The sequence below is a fragment of the Manduca sexta genome, chromosome 28 (assembly GCF_014839805.1).
Source record: "Manduca sexta isolate Smith_Timp_Sample1 chromosome 28, JHU_Msex_v1.0, whole genome shotgun sequence".
In the NCBI taxonomy this organism is placed as follows: Eukaryota; Metazoa; Arthropoda; class Insecta; order Lepidoptera; family Sphingidae; genus Manduca; species Manduca sexta.
In genome coordinates this window covers 547,985-566,710 of record NC_051142.1, presented here as the reverse complement: position 1 = coordinate 566,710, position 18,726 = coordinate 547,985, and the positions used below count along the sequence as shown (strand labels likewise).

The 18,726-nt window shown below is 34.8% G+C and overlaps 2 protein-coding genes across 5 annotated transcripts in view; one reads left to right on the top strand and one right to left on the bottom strand.

Moving 5' to 3' along the window:
• Positions 1-716: 716 nt before the first annotated feature.
• Positions 717-2,233, bottom strand: LOC119190978. The gene is made up of 3 exons (XM_037444634.1): positions 2,147-2,233; positions 1,297-1,881; positions 717-925 (listed from the first exon to the last, which is right to left on the bottom strand). The coding sequence occupies exons 1-3, from the start codon at positions 2,231-2,233 to the stop codon at positions 920-922; spliced, it is 678 nt and encodes a 225-aa protein (XP_037300531.1). The 3' UTR covers positions 717-919.
• A 12,610-nt stretch (positions 2,234-14,843) lies between these two features.
• Positions 14,844-18,726, top strand: part of LOC115452228 (aquaporin AQPAe.a) — a 70,157-nt gene continuing 66,274 nt past the window's right edge. The window contains exon 1 of one of the 4 annotated variants that reach the window (XM_037444883.1): positions 14,844-15,068. In XM_037444883.1, the coding sequence (XP_037300780.1) occupies positions 15,047-15,068 (22 nt within the window). In that variant the 5' untranslated portion in view covers positions 14,844-15,046. The remainder of the gene's footprint in view (positions 15,069-18,726) is intronic. The other 3 variants (XM_037444884.1, XM_037444879.1, XM_037444880.1) reach the window with 3 other exon arrangements.

Below are 18,726 nucleotides of genomic sequence, written 5' to 3'. Positions count from 1 at the left end.
CGGTCAATTTCCTTTTTATTCCGTTGAAAGCTTGTTCGCTTTCAATATCCCAGTGCCATACTATACCCTTTTTCAATAATCTATGCAATGGAGTTAACAATGAACTAAAATTCCTAATGAATTTAGCATAGAAATTAACCATTCCCAAAAATGATCGGAGTTCACTAACATTTTGTGGTCGATTTAGCTTTAATATAGCATCGATCTTTGAACTATCGGCCTTAATACCATCCTTTGATACGACAAATCCTAAATACGTAACCTCTTGTGCAAGGAAAACACATTTATTCTTCCTGAATTTTAACCCGTGGCTGCATAAGCGCTTGAAAACTTCTTCGAGGGCAGCTAAATGCTCGCTCCGTTTTTTCCCACCAATAATAACGTCGTCCAAGAATACCTGTACATTCGGTATACCTTGCAACAAATTAGTCATAATACGTTGGAACACTCCTACGCTTGATGCCAACCCGAAAACTAACCTATTGTAGCAGAATAATCCTCGGTGAGTATTAATTACGGTATATTTTCGAGACTCATCTAGTTCTACTTGATTATATGCATGTGATAAATCTATTTTACTATAGAATTGCGACCCGTTTAAACCTACTAAAACGTCCTCAATCCTTGGTAGAGGGTAACGATCGATCAGCAAAACCGGGTTCAGGGTCGCTTTGTAATCAGCACAAATCCTCAATGTACCGTCAGCCTTAAAACAGGCACCAGAGGAGAGGCCCAGTCGGAGCATTCGATGGGCTCGATGACGCCGTCGCGTAGCATACGGTCCAACTCCGCGTCGACGCGCTCGCGCAGTGCATACGGCAGCGGCCGCGCACGATGATATACCGGCGCCGCCCCCTCTCGCACCCGCAACGTCGCCCTTCCGCCCGTGTACCGTCCCAGCCCGTCACTAAATACTTCTTTATATCTGTCGAGAATGCAACATATTTCTTTATTAACATGAATATTACTATTTCCCTGTATCCGATTACAACTAAACAGAGGAATGCTTATCTGTAATTCTGCTAACCATTGTCTACCTAATAACGACGTCATGCCACCGTCAATAATAAATAATTCGAGCCGCTTATTGACATTATTAAAACTTACATCTGGTGTTATAACGCCCAAAGGCTTAATTTTAGAACCGTCATAAAATCTTAATATTGTATTATCATTCTCGATGGGTAAATGAGTGAAAAGTCTGTCATACGTCTTTTTACTTACGCATGATATGGCGGTACCCGTGTCAATTTCCATATTAACTTTAGTACCTTCAATACATATTGGTAAACTTACTGCCTTATAATTATTTAACGCTAAGAGATTTAATTGCTCCTCGATGTTTCCATCCTCCTCTCTGCTACTGTTGTGAATTACGTCATATTCGTTGTCCGAAAACTCTCTAGCTTCCGCTCCTCCAAAGTAGGTGCACTCCTGCGACATTTGGGCCGAATCCGCATTTTCCGCGGGACACACCCGTCGCAAATGACCAACTCGGTGGCACTTGCTGCAAATGAAGTTCCGGAATCGACAAACGGTGAAGGAATGGGACGTCCTTCCGCATGCCGTACATTTCCCGTACTGACGAACAGACGCCCTCGGCTCTCCGTACTGGCGAACCGACGTACTCGGCTCTGCTGCTAACGCACCTGCTCCTGCGCTGCCGGCGCGTTCCCCCGCAGCTCTGGTCCGCATGCTTGGTGTACTGTATGATCCTCCTCTGCGCGCCCAACCTTTACTGCTCGTGTTTTGTTTCATAGCATGCATCGCCTCTGCCCCATTGGTTGATTCCACGATTGCTGCATCCCGTTCCGCCGCCTCCAAGGATTGTGCTAATTTAACCGCCTCAGCGAATGTTATTGTATCCTCTTCCGCAAAAGCCTTTGCCGAATGACGTCACTATTAAGACCACATATGAATTGATCGCGCAAATTTTCATTCAATTTTTCTTTAAATTTGCAATCCCGCGATAGTTTCTTTAATTCCGCAACAAAAGTGGCTATGTCTTCTCCCGATCCTTGACGTTTTGTCGGAATCGGTATCTTTCCGCCAACGAAGATGGCGTCGGCTGTAAATGCTGACGTAACAGTTCGCATACATGGGCGTATTGTAATTCAGACGGCTTACTCGGACTGGCGAGATTTACGAGTAGTTCATACGCCTCGTCTCCCATCGTAGCAATCAAAGTTGGTAATTTCAAATCGTCCGTTACTTTGTTGACTTTAAAATACATGTTCAATCTGTCTATATAAGAACTCCATACCCCTGACCGCACGTCAAACTCCCGTACTTTACCGATCGACATCGTTTAAATAGTACTATTGACACTATTTGCGCACAAGATATAATTGTCTACTAATTATTATTATAATTATTTTAATCCTCGTCGCCACTGTAATGTCCTTTGGAGCGTAAAGAAACACAGCTAATAGTTGTTAGCATGGTTTATTTTACACTGACGTATCCAATGTCATTCTTACAACCTCTGCCCATAGTGCCATAATACTCCGCATAGTTTGCATACACTACAATAATCAATGGACTTAATAGTCTGGAAAGCAAGTTTCCGGGAATCCGCGATTAAATAGCTATGAAATATTAAGGGGGCTATAATGCATACTTTCCCATATGTCTATGTTTAACCTAAAATAATACCCTAGAGCTAAGTCTAAGTCCAATATGACTTTTACTCCACTACGGCGAAGCAAGGAAGGGTATTAATTTTACAGCCTATGTGTGTATCCATTTTATTTTCCGCTCTACACGACTTTGACAAATGAGGTATGACACACGATTGTATGTATATTTTGGTAGTTTATATTTTTTACATGATTTCGAGACCTATAATGCCAGTTTGTCTACCAAAGATGATATAAATCATAGGCATACCGAAAAATTAATATACAAAAGGCTACATCTGTGGATTACACAGTTATTTTGTTACCTAAACACGCATTTAAATTGCAAGCACAATTTTATGTTTATACGGCTCGTAAGTTACAATAAACAAGTTTTGCGTTAATAACTTTATAATCACAGATCTAGATGTTCCGTCGGATTACTGAGATTCTAGTGCCATCCTTATAAGGGTTTCAAGATTGTTTTCAACGCATTAAACTAAAATTGCGTGTATTCTGCGTTTTTTTTTTCTTTAGTTGTTTACCAAACCATAACCTGTAACAAACAAACAGTGAATGAATCTGTAGATAATCAAAAATAAACTATAATTATGAAGGTATAATAAACATTCTAATTATACATTGAAACATGCAATTGAATCTAATTTGTTTTTATGCAACTTATTCAAATCATTATAAGGTCAGGGGATCCTATTCCGTCTACGAGGGTATATCCGTCTTTTTGCAATTACGGGCGTTCTAAACAATGGATAGCTTTGATGGCCATATAGGGTTGTAGGATAATTTTTGACTGTCTTATCCATACGCCAACGAAGCTGTCCTTCGAATAGAACGCCCGTAAATGCAAAAAGACCGATTTGCCCGTACAGACGGAATAGGACCCCCTAACCGTAATTGTCAAAAACTTTACTTTTTATTTTTTAGCTAAATGTATTATCAAAATGCCGCTACGCATGTAATTAAAAATGTAATAAATATGTTTTAAAAGTGTCAAGAGTTGCCACATGAACATTTTGCACTCAATGTCCTGTTTCAACTTCGGCCTTCAAATACTGATAATGTATATCATATTTTTTTAATCCGATAGCGCTGTAAAACAAATATTTCGATATATACGTACTGATTCCGTGTAGACTTTAGTTACGATATCATATTATCACATTGTACATTTCGATATTGAGGTAAAGTAACGTTCATGAAAAATGATCCAGTACTCAAGATTTTCAAGTTAGTATGATATTAAATAGCTACATCACAAAATCATTTTGTTTATTTCTGACGTTATTAACTAGCACAGAGCACTGGTGTGGGTTAGTTTGGAGCTGATTGATATAGGCAGTAATATTAATTAGTCGATGAATATTTGTTTCTATTGTTCAAAAATCTAGGTTCTACGTTTAATATCAGTTGTAACATCATTTTTCCATAACTATCCTTAGGAAATAACTCTAAAATTGCCACTAAACTGATCAACAATAAAACTTATGACGAATATTATGATTATAAAGGGACGCTATAAATATATAACCTCATACTTGGTTGGTAACAATGCAAATTGCTAAAATTACATCAGCCGACGTGATCTACACACCAGTAGCATAGTAATGTGATTAAAATGATATTATATTATTTAATTTACCGGTATAATGCGTCCATCGTGGCAATTGTGGATGATTACTTTATTTATAATGCTAACGCGGGTAGTTAGCAAGGTAATGTTGATGACTATGTTACATCTTACTAATATTATAAATGCGTAAGTTTGCGAAAATGTTTGGATGTTCCTTTGAAGTAATCTCAAACAACTGAATGTTTCTGGATGTAATTTGCTACACACACAGATCGTATACTGGATTAACACTTAGGTTACTTTTTATCCTGGTAACTTACTCCCATGGGAAAGAATATATTTTTATAAATCTAATTATATAATAGCTTGCGCTGGCATCTTACGTCTGGCGCTATGTATCGGTACAGTAATTAAGGGACTTTAGTAGCGAGAAAGACTTTTAACGCGAACGAAGCCGCGAGCAAAAACTAGATAGATGTAAAATAGAGCGTCTATGTACATACCCGAAATTTTCTGTTTGTGTATGAGAATCATAACCTTAAGGTTCTAGGTTTAATCAATATTCATTTATAGATATTTTCAAAAAACGAGCCCATTCTCAATCTTCAAACCGATTCCGAGAATGAGCCAATCAAAATAACTCATTTGTAAGCATGTCAAAAAACTTTGTTCTGGTTGGTCCATATTTGAGATATATCGTGAAAAGTGATTTTAATTGGTTAGGATTGTTCCCTTGTTTATTTCATTGAATACATTATTGTCTTCAACATGACTAACTTTTTAAATGTCGCTGTTAGCATTAGATTCGTAATTCTGCGTCATATTTAATTTGTTTGTTTGTTTCATTTACAATAAAATATATTCGCAATGTGCTACTGTTTTTATGTTGCTTTATTCATTGTTTATACTGCGCATTAGTTTCTTCGGTTTTTACGCTGTATGACAGCATCAATACCTATCTATAGCTTCGATGTTTTCCGAGTTAATTGCTACAATTTATGTGTAATGAATATATTTATAGTGATGAATATTGGATATTATTGTAATAAAACTGAAATTAACATCAATGTTGATATGTTTACTATTTTATAATCTTAATTTTATTATTCCGATTGGACCTTCCGTGGTGTGGAGAATAGGATTTTTTATTATTAAAAGTTACATCGATTATGGATGGAACCTTATATCTATCATAAAAAAACTCATTATATCTGTCAGAAAATCGAATTAAAAAGTAATTATACATCAAAAATAACAAAAGATTCCTTAAAATGTATTGTAATCTCATTGATACAAATAATTGCACAATACACAGTCCTTTTATTTCTCATAGGATATTATAATATTTGAGTACATAAGGAAGTATGGAGCTCCATGGCGATATAAATAATACACGGCCGTAGGAGTATAATGGTGCGCGAGAGGATGTGAACAAATTCTTACAACATTAACTCCTACGGCGCTCTACTTTTTGCTGTAACTAGATGATGTATTGTCTTGTAACGCGTATATTTAGATATGTGACTTCATGTAGCGACTATGAACTTGTGACCCTGTCCATGGGCGTAGTATATAAGGGTTAAAATACGTTGCATTTATCCTTGGTGTTTGATGATGCGTACTTTGAAAGATTCTAACTATACAAGATTAATTTTTGTATGCCATAAAGCCGAAACACCCAACTATGATTTTGATGTTAAAGATCATTAAAAAAAAAGATAATAATAACAATGAGAACTCACAAGGAATTGATAGATCAAGCACACCGCCCGCGCCGTCGTAAGGAACGAGCGGGACGTGTGCGGGGCCGCGGGGTAGGGTGTGCTTGTAACAGTTGGCTGTAGAAGTAGGTATCAGGGAGCGACCGACATGCGCCGAATTTTTATTACTACAAAAGGTAACCAGCTTGACAACATTTTAATATGTTTTAAGGTTAAAATATAACATATTGTTAAAAATAAGTGTAATGGATTGTGCTACTGATTCTCGATAAACTAAATTCGGGTTTGTAATATCCTAAAAATAATGTTGTATTAATCCTAGTTTGCATGTTATAGTTTCTTGTGATGCAACGATAGAAATCTACGTACGATATTTAGAATATCTGCATTTAATTATGATTGAGTAACATGCATTTTTATCATCGTTATAGATCAGTTGTCAATTAATCTATCGAGTTGCGAAACAAAGAATTTAAAGCATCTATAGGTATGTATAAATACATAGAGATTAATCTTCAATGGAATAGCAATTGCGGCAGTTATTATGTTAATAAATACATATCTCACACTACGTTACAAAATGGTCAAAGTAACTATTTTATGAATACATACATTTACGCATCATGATTACAATCTTTATCTTATTAATATAAAATGCAGAAGTTTGTGAAAATGCATATTCGTTAGAAGTAAATGCAGAAATCTACAGGGATTTGAATTTGGTACAAGAATAGGCGAAATCTTGTAATTACATAGTGGCCATTTTATATTCTGGATAGATACATAAAAAAATACAAACACACGAATTAAAAACCTCCTGCCTCTTGTAAAAATTACCAACATGGAACTTTCATTCCTTGATACGATACCCACGTGGAGCCACCAGAAAAACATAGTCAATTAAGCACACTTTAATCTTCTGTTAGTTCCACTCCATTCAAAGTTAGAGTCTTATACGTAACGTCACTGGCTTGTCATTTAAAGCCGTACAAAAATTACTAGCTTGTGTTTGCAACAAATATCTTCTAGTATCCAGTATAAATAACTGTCTGCACAGATTGATAAGGATAAAGGAATTACAACAAAGAGCCATTAATTACCTCTATAAAGTTAAAACTAGCGAAGCGTGGTTAAGGTACTATTGTTTGTGATAACATTCTGAGCGTTTACATTATCCACTGAAATATACTATCTGTGGTAGATTATGATTACATTTGAATTAAATTAGTATGAACTTGATATGAATTTTCTAGAATATTCATGGGTATATAGGAACATTGCCTGCCTTGGTGGCGTAGTTGTATTATAGTCGACTGCAGTGCTGAGGTCGCAGGTTTGATTCCTTGGTCGGGTACAGTGATATTGGGTTTCTACTCAGTATCAGCCCAGAGTCTAGAATTTGTGCCCGATATGGCAATAACGGTGGGATGGAATACACTCGGTAAAAAATGTGTGAACCAGTTTCGCCTCTGCCTACCCCATCGTGCATAAAAGGCGTGAGTAAGTGTATAGATAGTAACATTATTGATCGTAATCTGGCATTAATCTTTTCTTTGTCTTCAAATATGTTTTCTGATTAAATGTCCGGCAATGGTTTCAGTAATTCGGAATAAGTATAATCTAGTTATCATGAACCATCTCTCAGATAATCAGGACATCAGAACGTCATCGATTGAATCGTCATTACTATAGATGCCACTTTGTCTGAACTGACATTTTACAAGAACAGTAAGTCTATTACTTCTTATCGTGGTGTAAGTAGCTTACAATCTTTGCTTTTCATTTAAGATTAATTCTAATCTTGATGTTTGTTTTAAAGATTTAAAAGTAGGGTATAATAATATTGTTACTCTCTTGCCATGGGAAGATAGTATAGCCAAGCCTTTACTCAAGATAAACTTGTTTGGTTCACCAAAATAAAATCGAATTCAGTTTATTTTATCGTAGCATAGTTCAGGGTATTTTTGTTATTTCTCTAGCAAAGGTACTCCAACAAATATAGTGGCTGGAATGTTCAAAACAGTAAAAAAGGCTTCACATCTCGACTGTTGCATTATTTGTCTTTATTCGCCTTTAACGACTTAATTAAAAAGGTTATAAGCTGCCGGATATCACACAGCATGGGCGCCGTCAAGGTTACTTTTAGGGAGGTGCATCTGCCTAAGTAGGTACTACATAATATCATTATATTTTTTTCAAATAAAAATCGTGCGGGTATTTGCGTATGTTAAACCACAATAAAACCTCTATGGACGATAGTTTCCATTGTCATTCAGTTATTTTTATTGTGATTTGTTTCATGTCACATGGTATTGCATCATAACAATTATCACAATGTTGATATAGCAATTTTGATTAAGTCGAATGAGAAATTAAATTAAACTGTGTAATTACTACTTCCGCCCTTTATTTCGATGCAGGATGAGCGGTCGTGTCCGCTGCGGACTCTGTTTTTTGCGTTCTGTTCGCAAAAAACTTGCAAACTTCTAGAATGACACCGACTTGTGACTCATTACTATGGGAAAAACTGTTTTTATTGTGTCCTAGGAGCTACTATATTTTCTCGATCTATCTTACTAATAATATAAATGAGAATGTTTGTGAAAATATTTGGATATATGTTTGTTAGATATAAATGGAGAAACAACTGAACGGATTTGGATAAAATTTGGCACCTGGGTAGACCATGTCCTGAATTAAAAACATCCAAATTTTTATCCCGGTAATTTGCTCCCATGAGAAATAATGGGTATTTTTGAATAGATGATGATAATACGAGGTTTTTATACGGACTTTTGTGGCGGAAAGGGCAATTCATCTAGGTAATAAATAAAATTATTTGATATTTGTTCTAAGTATTCTATATAAGTACTATTAAAGATATAAAAAATCATAGCCGACATACCAACTCCGCCCTGTTACTATGTAGGCTGTAAAATCTTCGAAACGTTATGAGAAAATTATAATATAAAAAACCGCAATAAAATCCGACAACTAACTTTATTTAAATCATAAATTTAGTTATAATTTATTAAATCTAACAAATATAAGCATAATATAGATATTTCTAGGGATATAATAATAATCGCACCGAGTCGTACACTTGTAGTATGACGGCAATCTAACCAACAAGCGACCCAATGTATAATAGATTGACTGGGAAATTCCTAATTTGGTAATAACCTCATGTTTTTGCTGCTAGTCATTTGGTACCAACTTTATTTAATATAATTTAATTTTGATGTAAATAGGATACTGATTTCTAAGCGATCTTTTTCATTAATGTTACACTAATACCTATGCAACATGCGCAACTGATGCACTCACTTTCCGCCATATATATTTCTAGAGTCTATCGCCATATCGGGCACAAATTCCAGACTCGGGGTTGATACTGAGTAGAAAAACCTAACATCACTTTGAGTATTGAACTCGACACCTCAGTACTATGATCGTGACGTAATACAACGACGTCAATGAGGCAGTTTTTATGTATGTTATCAACAATAATATACATACTGGGGCCTTATTCTCTATCCCGCACGTTATTTTGACAGTGCGTAACAAGCACGTAACACAACACATCATGTTTAGGACTATAGAAATTTGGCTTACAGAATACCATTCCACGCACATTTCTCGAAGATAACATGACACGGCCGCGTTACGCGTTTACACTATCATACAGAATAAGGGCCCTGGGGCCTTATTCTCTATCCCACACGTTATTTTGACAGTGCGTAACAAGCACGTAACACAACGCATCATGTTTAGGACTATAGAAATTTGGCTTACAGAATACCATTCCACGCACATTTCTCGAAGATAACATGACACGGCCGCGTTACGCGTTTACACTATCATACAGAATAAGGGCCCAGATTTGTGTTTAGTAACTTGTTACAATTATCAGTGGCGAAGGGTCCATATAATCGGATTCCTGCTGATTATCATTAGAATGATTTGCAGATCACATTTATGCATACTAGCACTTATGTGTTGTGTCGGGTTACCTTAGGAAAATCTTCACCCTTGGCCGCTGACAATAATACTAGCCGACATATCCTTCAGTTCGGGATACAATAGAGCTTGCACTCTATTAGTATTTCCTCACAAATACTCTTCGAAGAGAGATCTATCACGTATCCCGTGACTTATGCTAAGCCTTCCGGTGACCCACGAGACGCTAATGATTTGTACTAGGACCACAACACTATAGAGTTGATAGAATATATTCTATTTACGGTATACCGTCTAGTAGGTATCTCGTATGAGGGAGACCGCCTGGGTAGGTACCACCGCAATGTCTTTTTCTGCCGTCAAGCAGCAGTGTGTAGTGACCGTTGTGTTCTGGTTTGAAGAACATTGTGTAACTAATGGACATAATAAGACTTAATATCTCATGTCTCAGGATGGCGAGTGCAGTGTACCAAACAATACTTTGTTTTTTCAAGTAGTTGGATGACCATCAGGTGAAAGGCAAGCCTGTCTCATCATTCAAAGCAAGAAATAAAATCCGTCACTAATGTCAAACAGGAATCTCAGCGGTAGATTTGAGTTTGATATAGACACTTGTCTAATATCTGAACCATCAACAAATATCTAATGATTCATTCATAAACTCATATCTTGGCGTATTTATCTTCGGATAAATAATGTCGTGTGTAGAGATTAAGATCCTAACAAGTTTTGAAAATCAATCTTAATAGGTTTTCTACATTTATCAATATTAGATACAGTTATTTTAGGATTATCGCGTACAATGATTATCGACTGATATCACGATTTCTTTTGTTTCTTGTAATCAGTGTTCAGGGCAGTCGGTTCCTATTGTATACACGATATTTTAATATGCGTATGACTAAACTGATGTACAAAAGATAGCACTTCTTTATTATTTGTTTTTGTTAAATTCAAAATGGAATCATTATATGAATCTGCTTCGTAAAAAGCTTTTTAGTACATACTATTCGATTTTTGTATAACACATATATGCTTACAGGCAATCTAATATAACGTAATCTTCGATGCATATAAAAACCCGGAGTACCAAAAAATCATGAATAACCGGCAAGGAAAGTAATAGAGATTAAAGGAGAGAGGGGATACATTTCATTTCAGTTCACATTATTTGTACGGTGCAACTGTACATTTTCTTAGGTCAACATTTATTCGCTGCGCGTGCGTCCCAATTACTTCAATAAAAAGCAAATGTATTTCATGTCAGCACAGTACGTATTAAGCCATCGCGGGCAAAGTTCATATTTGGCTACCAATGGCTGAGTTAACGTTCAGCCTACAAGGGCCGTACGCGTGCTAGCTTGTGATATCATCAAACTATCAAGTTTATCATCAAGTTCATTTAATCAAGGTTTTGGACAATACAAGTTTTATCAGTATTTCAATTATCACTCACATAGTGATTCACAAAGGAACCGAACATTATTTTTCTGGGAGATAGCAATACACTGGACATCCCCAGGCGAGACGGCCCAGTATTGCTGCAGCCTAATATAGCTGGCTCACTGTTACAAGATTCTATATTATATTTTTAGCACAATTTGAACTATACATATCACACGATTCTATATCACTTTCAGTAAACATTTTCAATGAACCTAAACCATATTGTCTTTGCAAATTTTTACCAATATGAATATTTGAAATCTTATTTTCCCAACACAAGTAAGTTAACATAGTAATAGTAAAACAGCGATAAGTCTACAATGTGGTTCTATCTTTTTAAAATATCAAATAATAATCTTGATATCTACAATTCTCTTTAATAATGTAGACATGTAATATTATCAAAGTTTCAGTCTTAAATTGTATAATTTTATTGCAAGTAATTCATTAAGATAATGGTATTTAGTCACGTATATTGATGACGTATTGTGATCACATGAAAGTTATATAATAATAATAATAATACCAGCCCTGTATTATATACTTGCCCACTGCTGAGCACGGGCCTCCTCTACTACTGAGAGGGATTAGGCCTTAGTCCACCACGCTGGCCTAGTGCGGATTAGTAGACTTCACACACCTTCGAAATTCCTATAGAGAACTTCTCGGATGTGCAGGTTTCCTCACGATGTTTTCCTTCACCGTTAAAGCGAACGATAAATTCACAAAGAATACACACATGATTTTTAGAAAAGTCAGAGGTGTGTGCCCTTGGGATTTGAACCTGCGGACATTCGTCTCGGCAGTCCGTTCCACACCCAACTAGGCTATCGCCGCTTTAAGTTACATAATATTCTTGTATAATGGTTTATTTGAGATATCTTAAATATTTCGTAGATGGGAGGTTACCGTATTTTTATCCTACTGGATAGCAACCATAGTATCAGTGGCGAAGGGTGACATGTTCCGAAAGGAAACTCGACACAACATATCGGAAGTACTAATATGCATAAATGCGGTCTTCAAATCGTTTCAATGATAATTAGTTTTTACCAAAGTTTTTACTAAAGCCGACAGGAATCGTGTTATATGCCTTCCCTACTGTATAGTATAGAATGGTAAATCCAGTAACATAAGCCAGGCCTAATTCTCTATGAAAGTGTAAGCTCGTTACACGGTCGTGGTACTTTCATGAAATTAGCGTGGAATTGTATTTTGTATGCCAATTTCTATGTTGTGTATGAGTTTTTAACGCGGCGCGGTGCGTGACGTACTTGTTATACATAGTCAAAATAACGTGTGGCATGGAGAATAAGATGCAATTGTGATCATGGTCGTAAGACACCACAATAAGTTTCAGAAATAACTTCATCCAGTGACCTTTCTTAGTCATGTTAATATTAGATATGCTCAATGCTCATCAATAAACTAAATAGAATCTTAGTCGCTAAGAATTTTTTACACCTAATGTGTTTCGTTTTATAGTAAAGTCGTACCTTACTTATGATTTATATTCACTTCATATTAACAATATCCACCCTAGCAAAGAATTAAATCATAATACGCTGCCTTTCAGCTAAGTAACGAAGATGGAAATAGAATTTAAACGTACAAAATCTTCAACAATTTTGAAAATTTCTACGCTACCTTTCTATTAAACCGCGGTCAAGACTATTTGAGCAGTAAATATATTATTCTACACAAAGTTTCTGTTAGACCACGATCTAGATCATTGGAGCAGTAGATAACAGTAGTTAGTAGCTCAATTAAATTCAAATGTGGGTGGAGATCGATATTAGATTACCATCCCACGTAATACTAGAGGAAAACAATCACAAAAAGCAGTAATCTCTAGATGACACTGATATCTCCCGAGTTAATTGAAGAATACATAACATATACTTTATAAACAATTAGTGCTCTTAGCAGGTATACGCATAACCATGTCATTATGCGTGACTGGTGACGCGAATACTGATTGATGTAAGTAATACATACCTTTTAGCACAAACATAATACTGTCAAGCAATTATTTCTCTTTGTAAGCTAATGACTATTATAATGTTGGTTATATTGATGTTATGATGATTTTTTTGCTGGATTTGATGCGAAGATTCGTCTGGGTATGTACCACAGTATCACCGCAATGACTTTTTCTGCCATTAAGTAGCAGTGTGCATGCATTGATATGTTCTGGTTTGAAAGATATTGTAGCCAGTGTAAATATAAGGCATTATGTGACGAGACATCTAAAATCTGACGTTTGCGTGCACAGCACATTTTAATTCAAAGTTTATTGTATTTCGTTGCGTATATTGAGCTAGTAACTCTTCTGTCATACATATTCCAACATCGGAACATATCTATCATATACCTATTGCCTAATATTGTTAACTGTGTATTTTTATACATTTATTTATTAGTGGTTTGTTGTGTGTGTAGAAAAATAAATAGCCTAATGGTGTTGCAGTGTTCACGTCGTTCACCATTAGACGTGCGGATGACTTGCCTTGTCACTAAAAAAAAAATTAAAAACTGTTTAAAAAAAACACGCAGCTTATACAATTGTCGATGCTTTATATGAATGTCCCACTGGAGACTACTTCTGTCAACTGCAGTTTGCAAGCACTGTTCCGGTGTGTTGGCTAGTATAATTACTGGAAATTATGAGACCCATTTGATGTCTCAGGGTCACGAGCATGTTGATATTTAATGCAATGCTTTGTAATTGCAACTTCTAGATGGGATTTTATTGTCTATGGACAGTTGTACTGCCTACCAGCTATTTAGAGACAAGAAATATTTTGAATTAAATAAAAGATGTCTCGACTACGACGTTAAATGATTTACTTTTGTTTCGTTTGCGGTTATTTACAATAAATAATCCCAAACTTAATCTTAGATTCATTTTCGAGATAAAACTAATTAAAACAAGTCAATTCTAAGCATGACAAAAGAAACTTTACTTTCGCGATAGAGCATAAAAGAACCATCGTAATCGTTTGTCATAAAACTTGTTAAAGTTATCCTATTCAAAAGAATATATTAAACTACATATGTGGGTTATGAAAAATATTTGCAAAATTGTAGTAATATGTAAAAAAAAACTCGCTATAATACGAATATAAAATAAACTGAACACATAAAATAAAAGTATAATTTTTGAGTCCTTATTTTAGATGCATCATTAAATATTAATCTAAATTTAAGAAATCATAATGAGTAACTTTATTAATGCAATATTTCACTGATTAAATTAGTAAGTGGTATTTGGTTAACTGGTATTCAGAAAGTCAATTAATGGCTTTATATAATGATTGTTTATCAATCCCAAATCACAAACTAAAGATAAGCAAAATCGCTCAATAGTAACGATATCAAAAAGCATTAACACAAAGAGATTAAATTGAGAACATTACGCTACACTCAAATTTGAATTCTCGCAAACGTGCAACGTATAAAGCTGTTTAGGTTTTCCCTATAATCAGCACCCCCACTATCCACACCCATAAACATTGTTGATCCAATTGGCACCCTGGCGAAACAGTTCGGGAATCGCATTCAAAGTCGAAACATCGCGCAGACAGCACGCGCACCATATTTCAGTGCTAATATCAATTGCGCGAGAGTGCCGTAGCAGTTCGTAGCGGGTACTACGCGAGACTGTTTCAGTGCTTTACGACTTAACGAATTAAGTGACGATCAGCAATATGGCAAGTAAGGACACGAACAGTGAGTTTTTATATGATTTATATGTTTATTATATTTTTATTTTATTTGCAACATATTTATTTTAGGTACTTACTAATTTTAAATATTTTTTTGCAATACAATTTTTAATAATATATTTACGATATTATTTTTTACTTACGTTTATTGTTCATTAGAAAAAGCGCTGAAGCTATTTTTAACAGTAATATATAATATTAAATCTAGGTAGCATTTTTAAAGAAATTAAATAAAAAATAATATATTAAAAAGCAGTCACAGGATAATCTAGAGCTTATCAATCTTCGAGACCATGACCCCTGGTAGAGTCAGAGTCGGTGTTTCGCTAAATTGGCCACACTTTGTCTAATATCGTGCATCCGCTAGAAATATAGAACATTGTCACCTCGGCGTTGAATTGTTCGTAATGGTTTTGCTATTTTAGCCAGGCAAAAACACAATCTTTAAATAACTATATAGGAATATAAGATTTTAAATTCATATTGCTGCATAACTGAACAATTATTTTTAAATCTAACAATGCCATGACGAATATAATCATTTTAATTCTATTCACTTATATTATCGATTTATTTAAAATTAGTTCTTAAATTTTATTGATACGTATTTTTATACAATTATCTTATATGTTGCAGTACTGATTATAATCGCAATAGGGACATATAGGTATGCTTGATTCGAAACTAAGATTCAGCAATCTGCTACAAGTTACTATTTTTTATATTTTTTATTACGGTCGCTAATAAGTATATATTTTTTTAGATTAAACTCTACAAAATTTATTGATTAAAAATGTAATCGTTATTTCACTGCAAAACGCTATTTAATCCCAACATGATTATAACTTCTGTGTAAATGCTATTCGTCTATAAAGGCATGAGCTGACGAAATACAAAAGTAAAATAAGTTGTATAATACGATAACTATCAAACAATTCACTTGAAACTTGTAAAACCGGTCCTAATTATAAAGAATTTTCAATAAAATGTAAACAAAAGACCGTCTATCTATCTGAATAAAATTCACATTTCACCAACTATATTAAAATACTTATCAATATAAAATGTTGACTCATATTTACAATATCAATTACTAAATAGTAACATGTGTGTTATCTGATTAACATTTCGATAAGTTATTCGCACTACTTTTAGAATTAAATATTCTAGCTGGGCCCTTATTCTCTATCCCGCACGTTATTTTAACAGTGCGTAACAAGCACGTAACACAGCGCATCATGTTTAGGACTATAGAAATTTGGCTTACAGAATACCATTTCACGTACATTTCTCGAAAAGAAAATGACACGGCCGCGTTACGCGTTTACACTATCATATAGAATAAGGGCCCAGTATTATTTTCTTTATACAGGGTCATTTCGACATTGCGTTACTAAATGAAACCACAGGTTCGTGGTGACCTCTGCTAACACCGTGCAAAATATTATTCATAAGTAACGAATATTTACGTCAATAATCCCGATTTTAGATTTATGGTTTTTTGATCACGCTGTTTCTTAGCGCGCTTAACTGAAGTGAATGAACTACGTCACAGCTGATGATATTATTACCGAACCTATAGGATTCAGAAGGTCAGCTCACAAATGAACTCCCAATACGTTCACTGACTTGGTTGCAGCAGTTCATTGAGTCAATAATTAATTACTACAAAAAATATTTCGTCAATTATAAACGTTATTTTCGTTAATAAAATAGTTTTCTTACCAAAAAAATTACCTACATAATTACTAAAGTTACAAGATTTAAATCTATTGGTATCGTATTTTTTTTTTAGATTCCACATAATATTCCGACATTTATTTTAATTCTAACATTAATATTTTGGTTTGTCATAATATCTAAAAGAAGACTACGTAGACATTACCGAACGTCATATTATGCCTTCTGTACCATTTCTTTGCTAGATAGACACTATGGCAATGCGTCCGAGTCTTTGACCGAGTCCGAAGAGCGCGCGATTATTCAATACAATAGTCGTACTCTTTCTCGCCTAAACTCGCAGTGTTGTCAGTATAAACTTTTTACCAAAAAAGCTTGCTAAAACGACACAGCATTTCAAAAATTCTGATATTAGATATTTTTTATTACATGATGTTCTAACAGATTTAACACACAATTGTATTACAAAATAAAATAAGTAATGATTTATGATGAAATGATTAATGAAAAGTCTACCTAATTAAAATAATACACAGCAATATTTTAGTATTTTTGAAACATTATTTTAAGTAATAAAGTATAATAGAGATTTTGGATTCAGTCATTCATTTTCAATAGGCATACAGGGTATAAAATAAACAAGATATTGCACAATAAAGTAATAATAAAAAGTTTGGTAACACTGCGAGGGCACGTGATAGTTGTAAAACTCTGGCTCGTCAAATATCGTGTACCTCCAGACCAGTGTTGCCAAGGACAATTTGTTTAAAATCAAGAAGGTAAAACAAATCGAGATTTAGTGTTGTAGATCGGGACATAAAAAAGCAAGTATTTTTTTAAAATTTAAGTTTTATGTATTGCGTTTTACAAAAAATATCACTGCAAGTCATGCTAAAGTTGCGTTTAATTTGGATTTCTGTTTTCAACATCAAAGCACAGATCGCCGGGTAGTCGCATCTCTAAGCAAGATAATAAAACAAAACTGTACCTTCAGCGCTAGTGAGATACGTGCTATTTTGATTGCATTGTCGCACTCAACACAGTGCTTAATGCGTAGTTTATTTTTCATAATACTTAATGGTTTTAATAATTTTATTGGTGCAAAACGGGTTACGTCCCCAGAACTCTGAAAATCGGGACGTCCCGTGCAAATCGGGACATCAGGCAACACTACTCCAGACCCTTGCCGCTACTTTGTGGAATTCGCTAAACTCGTGTGTCGCGTGTTGGTCGGTCAGGCACAAAGAAATTTAAAGTGGTCCCCTAAATGCGACCTTAACACCTATAAAATAGAGTCTATTTTTAGAAATATTTTTGTCATTTTGAATATTTTACGATCGCGAAGTTGCATCGTTGACGCGTACGCGAAACAACTAATCACAATCTATTGATTATGTTTCTATCGGAGGCTGTCATTACGATTTTAATGTGGATTTATGAATTTGCGATAGGTACTGAATGGAAAAATCCAATATCATTTTGTCCGACCAGGGATTCGATCCCGTGATCTTAGCAAAGCATCCGTACTATAATACAACTGCGGCACCAAGGTAGTCACAAATTAAATGTATTAAAAATACTTTGAAGTATGAAACAACTTTTAAAGGAACAAGCAATCTACAAATCATCATTAGGTATTGGTAAACGCATTTACTATTTTGAAAACATGTTAGATACCTATTGGGATGCCGCGCCGCGCCGTGACGCATCCCGTCGCTCGACATTTTTACCTCAAACTATCACATTAACTAATTATTATCAAGATTGTAACTTCGTTATTAATTGTTTGTGTGAATTGCCAGACTTGCAGAATGATATTTTATTGTTATGAGTGTTATAAATCTAACCGTTGAACATATTTATTATACCTACTTATCTACTAAAATGGATGAACTACCTACATTAGAATGTGTGTGTTTTGATTTAAAAGAATGAAACCACTTTAAAATTACGGAAATCATGTGTTATGTGTACCTAACTTA

Bases quoted from the DNA above. Each gene is read 5' to 3' on its own strand.
- LOC119190978 (XM_037444634.1), bottom strand. From the start codon at position 2,233: ATGTATTTTAAAGTCAACAAAGTAACGGACGATTTGAAATTACCAACT. The intron at 1,882-2,146 runs GTAAATCTCGCC...CATTCGGCAAAG, and splicing joins ACGAGGCGTATGAACTACTC to GCTTTTGCGGAAGAGGATAC.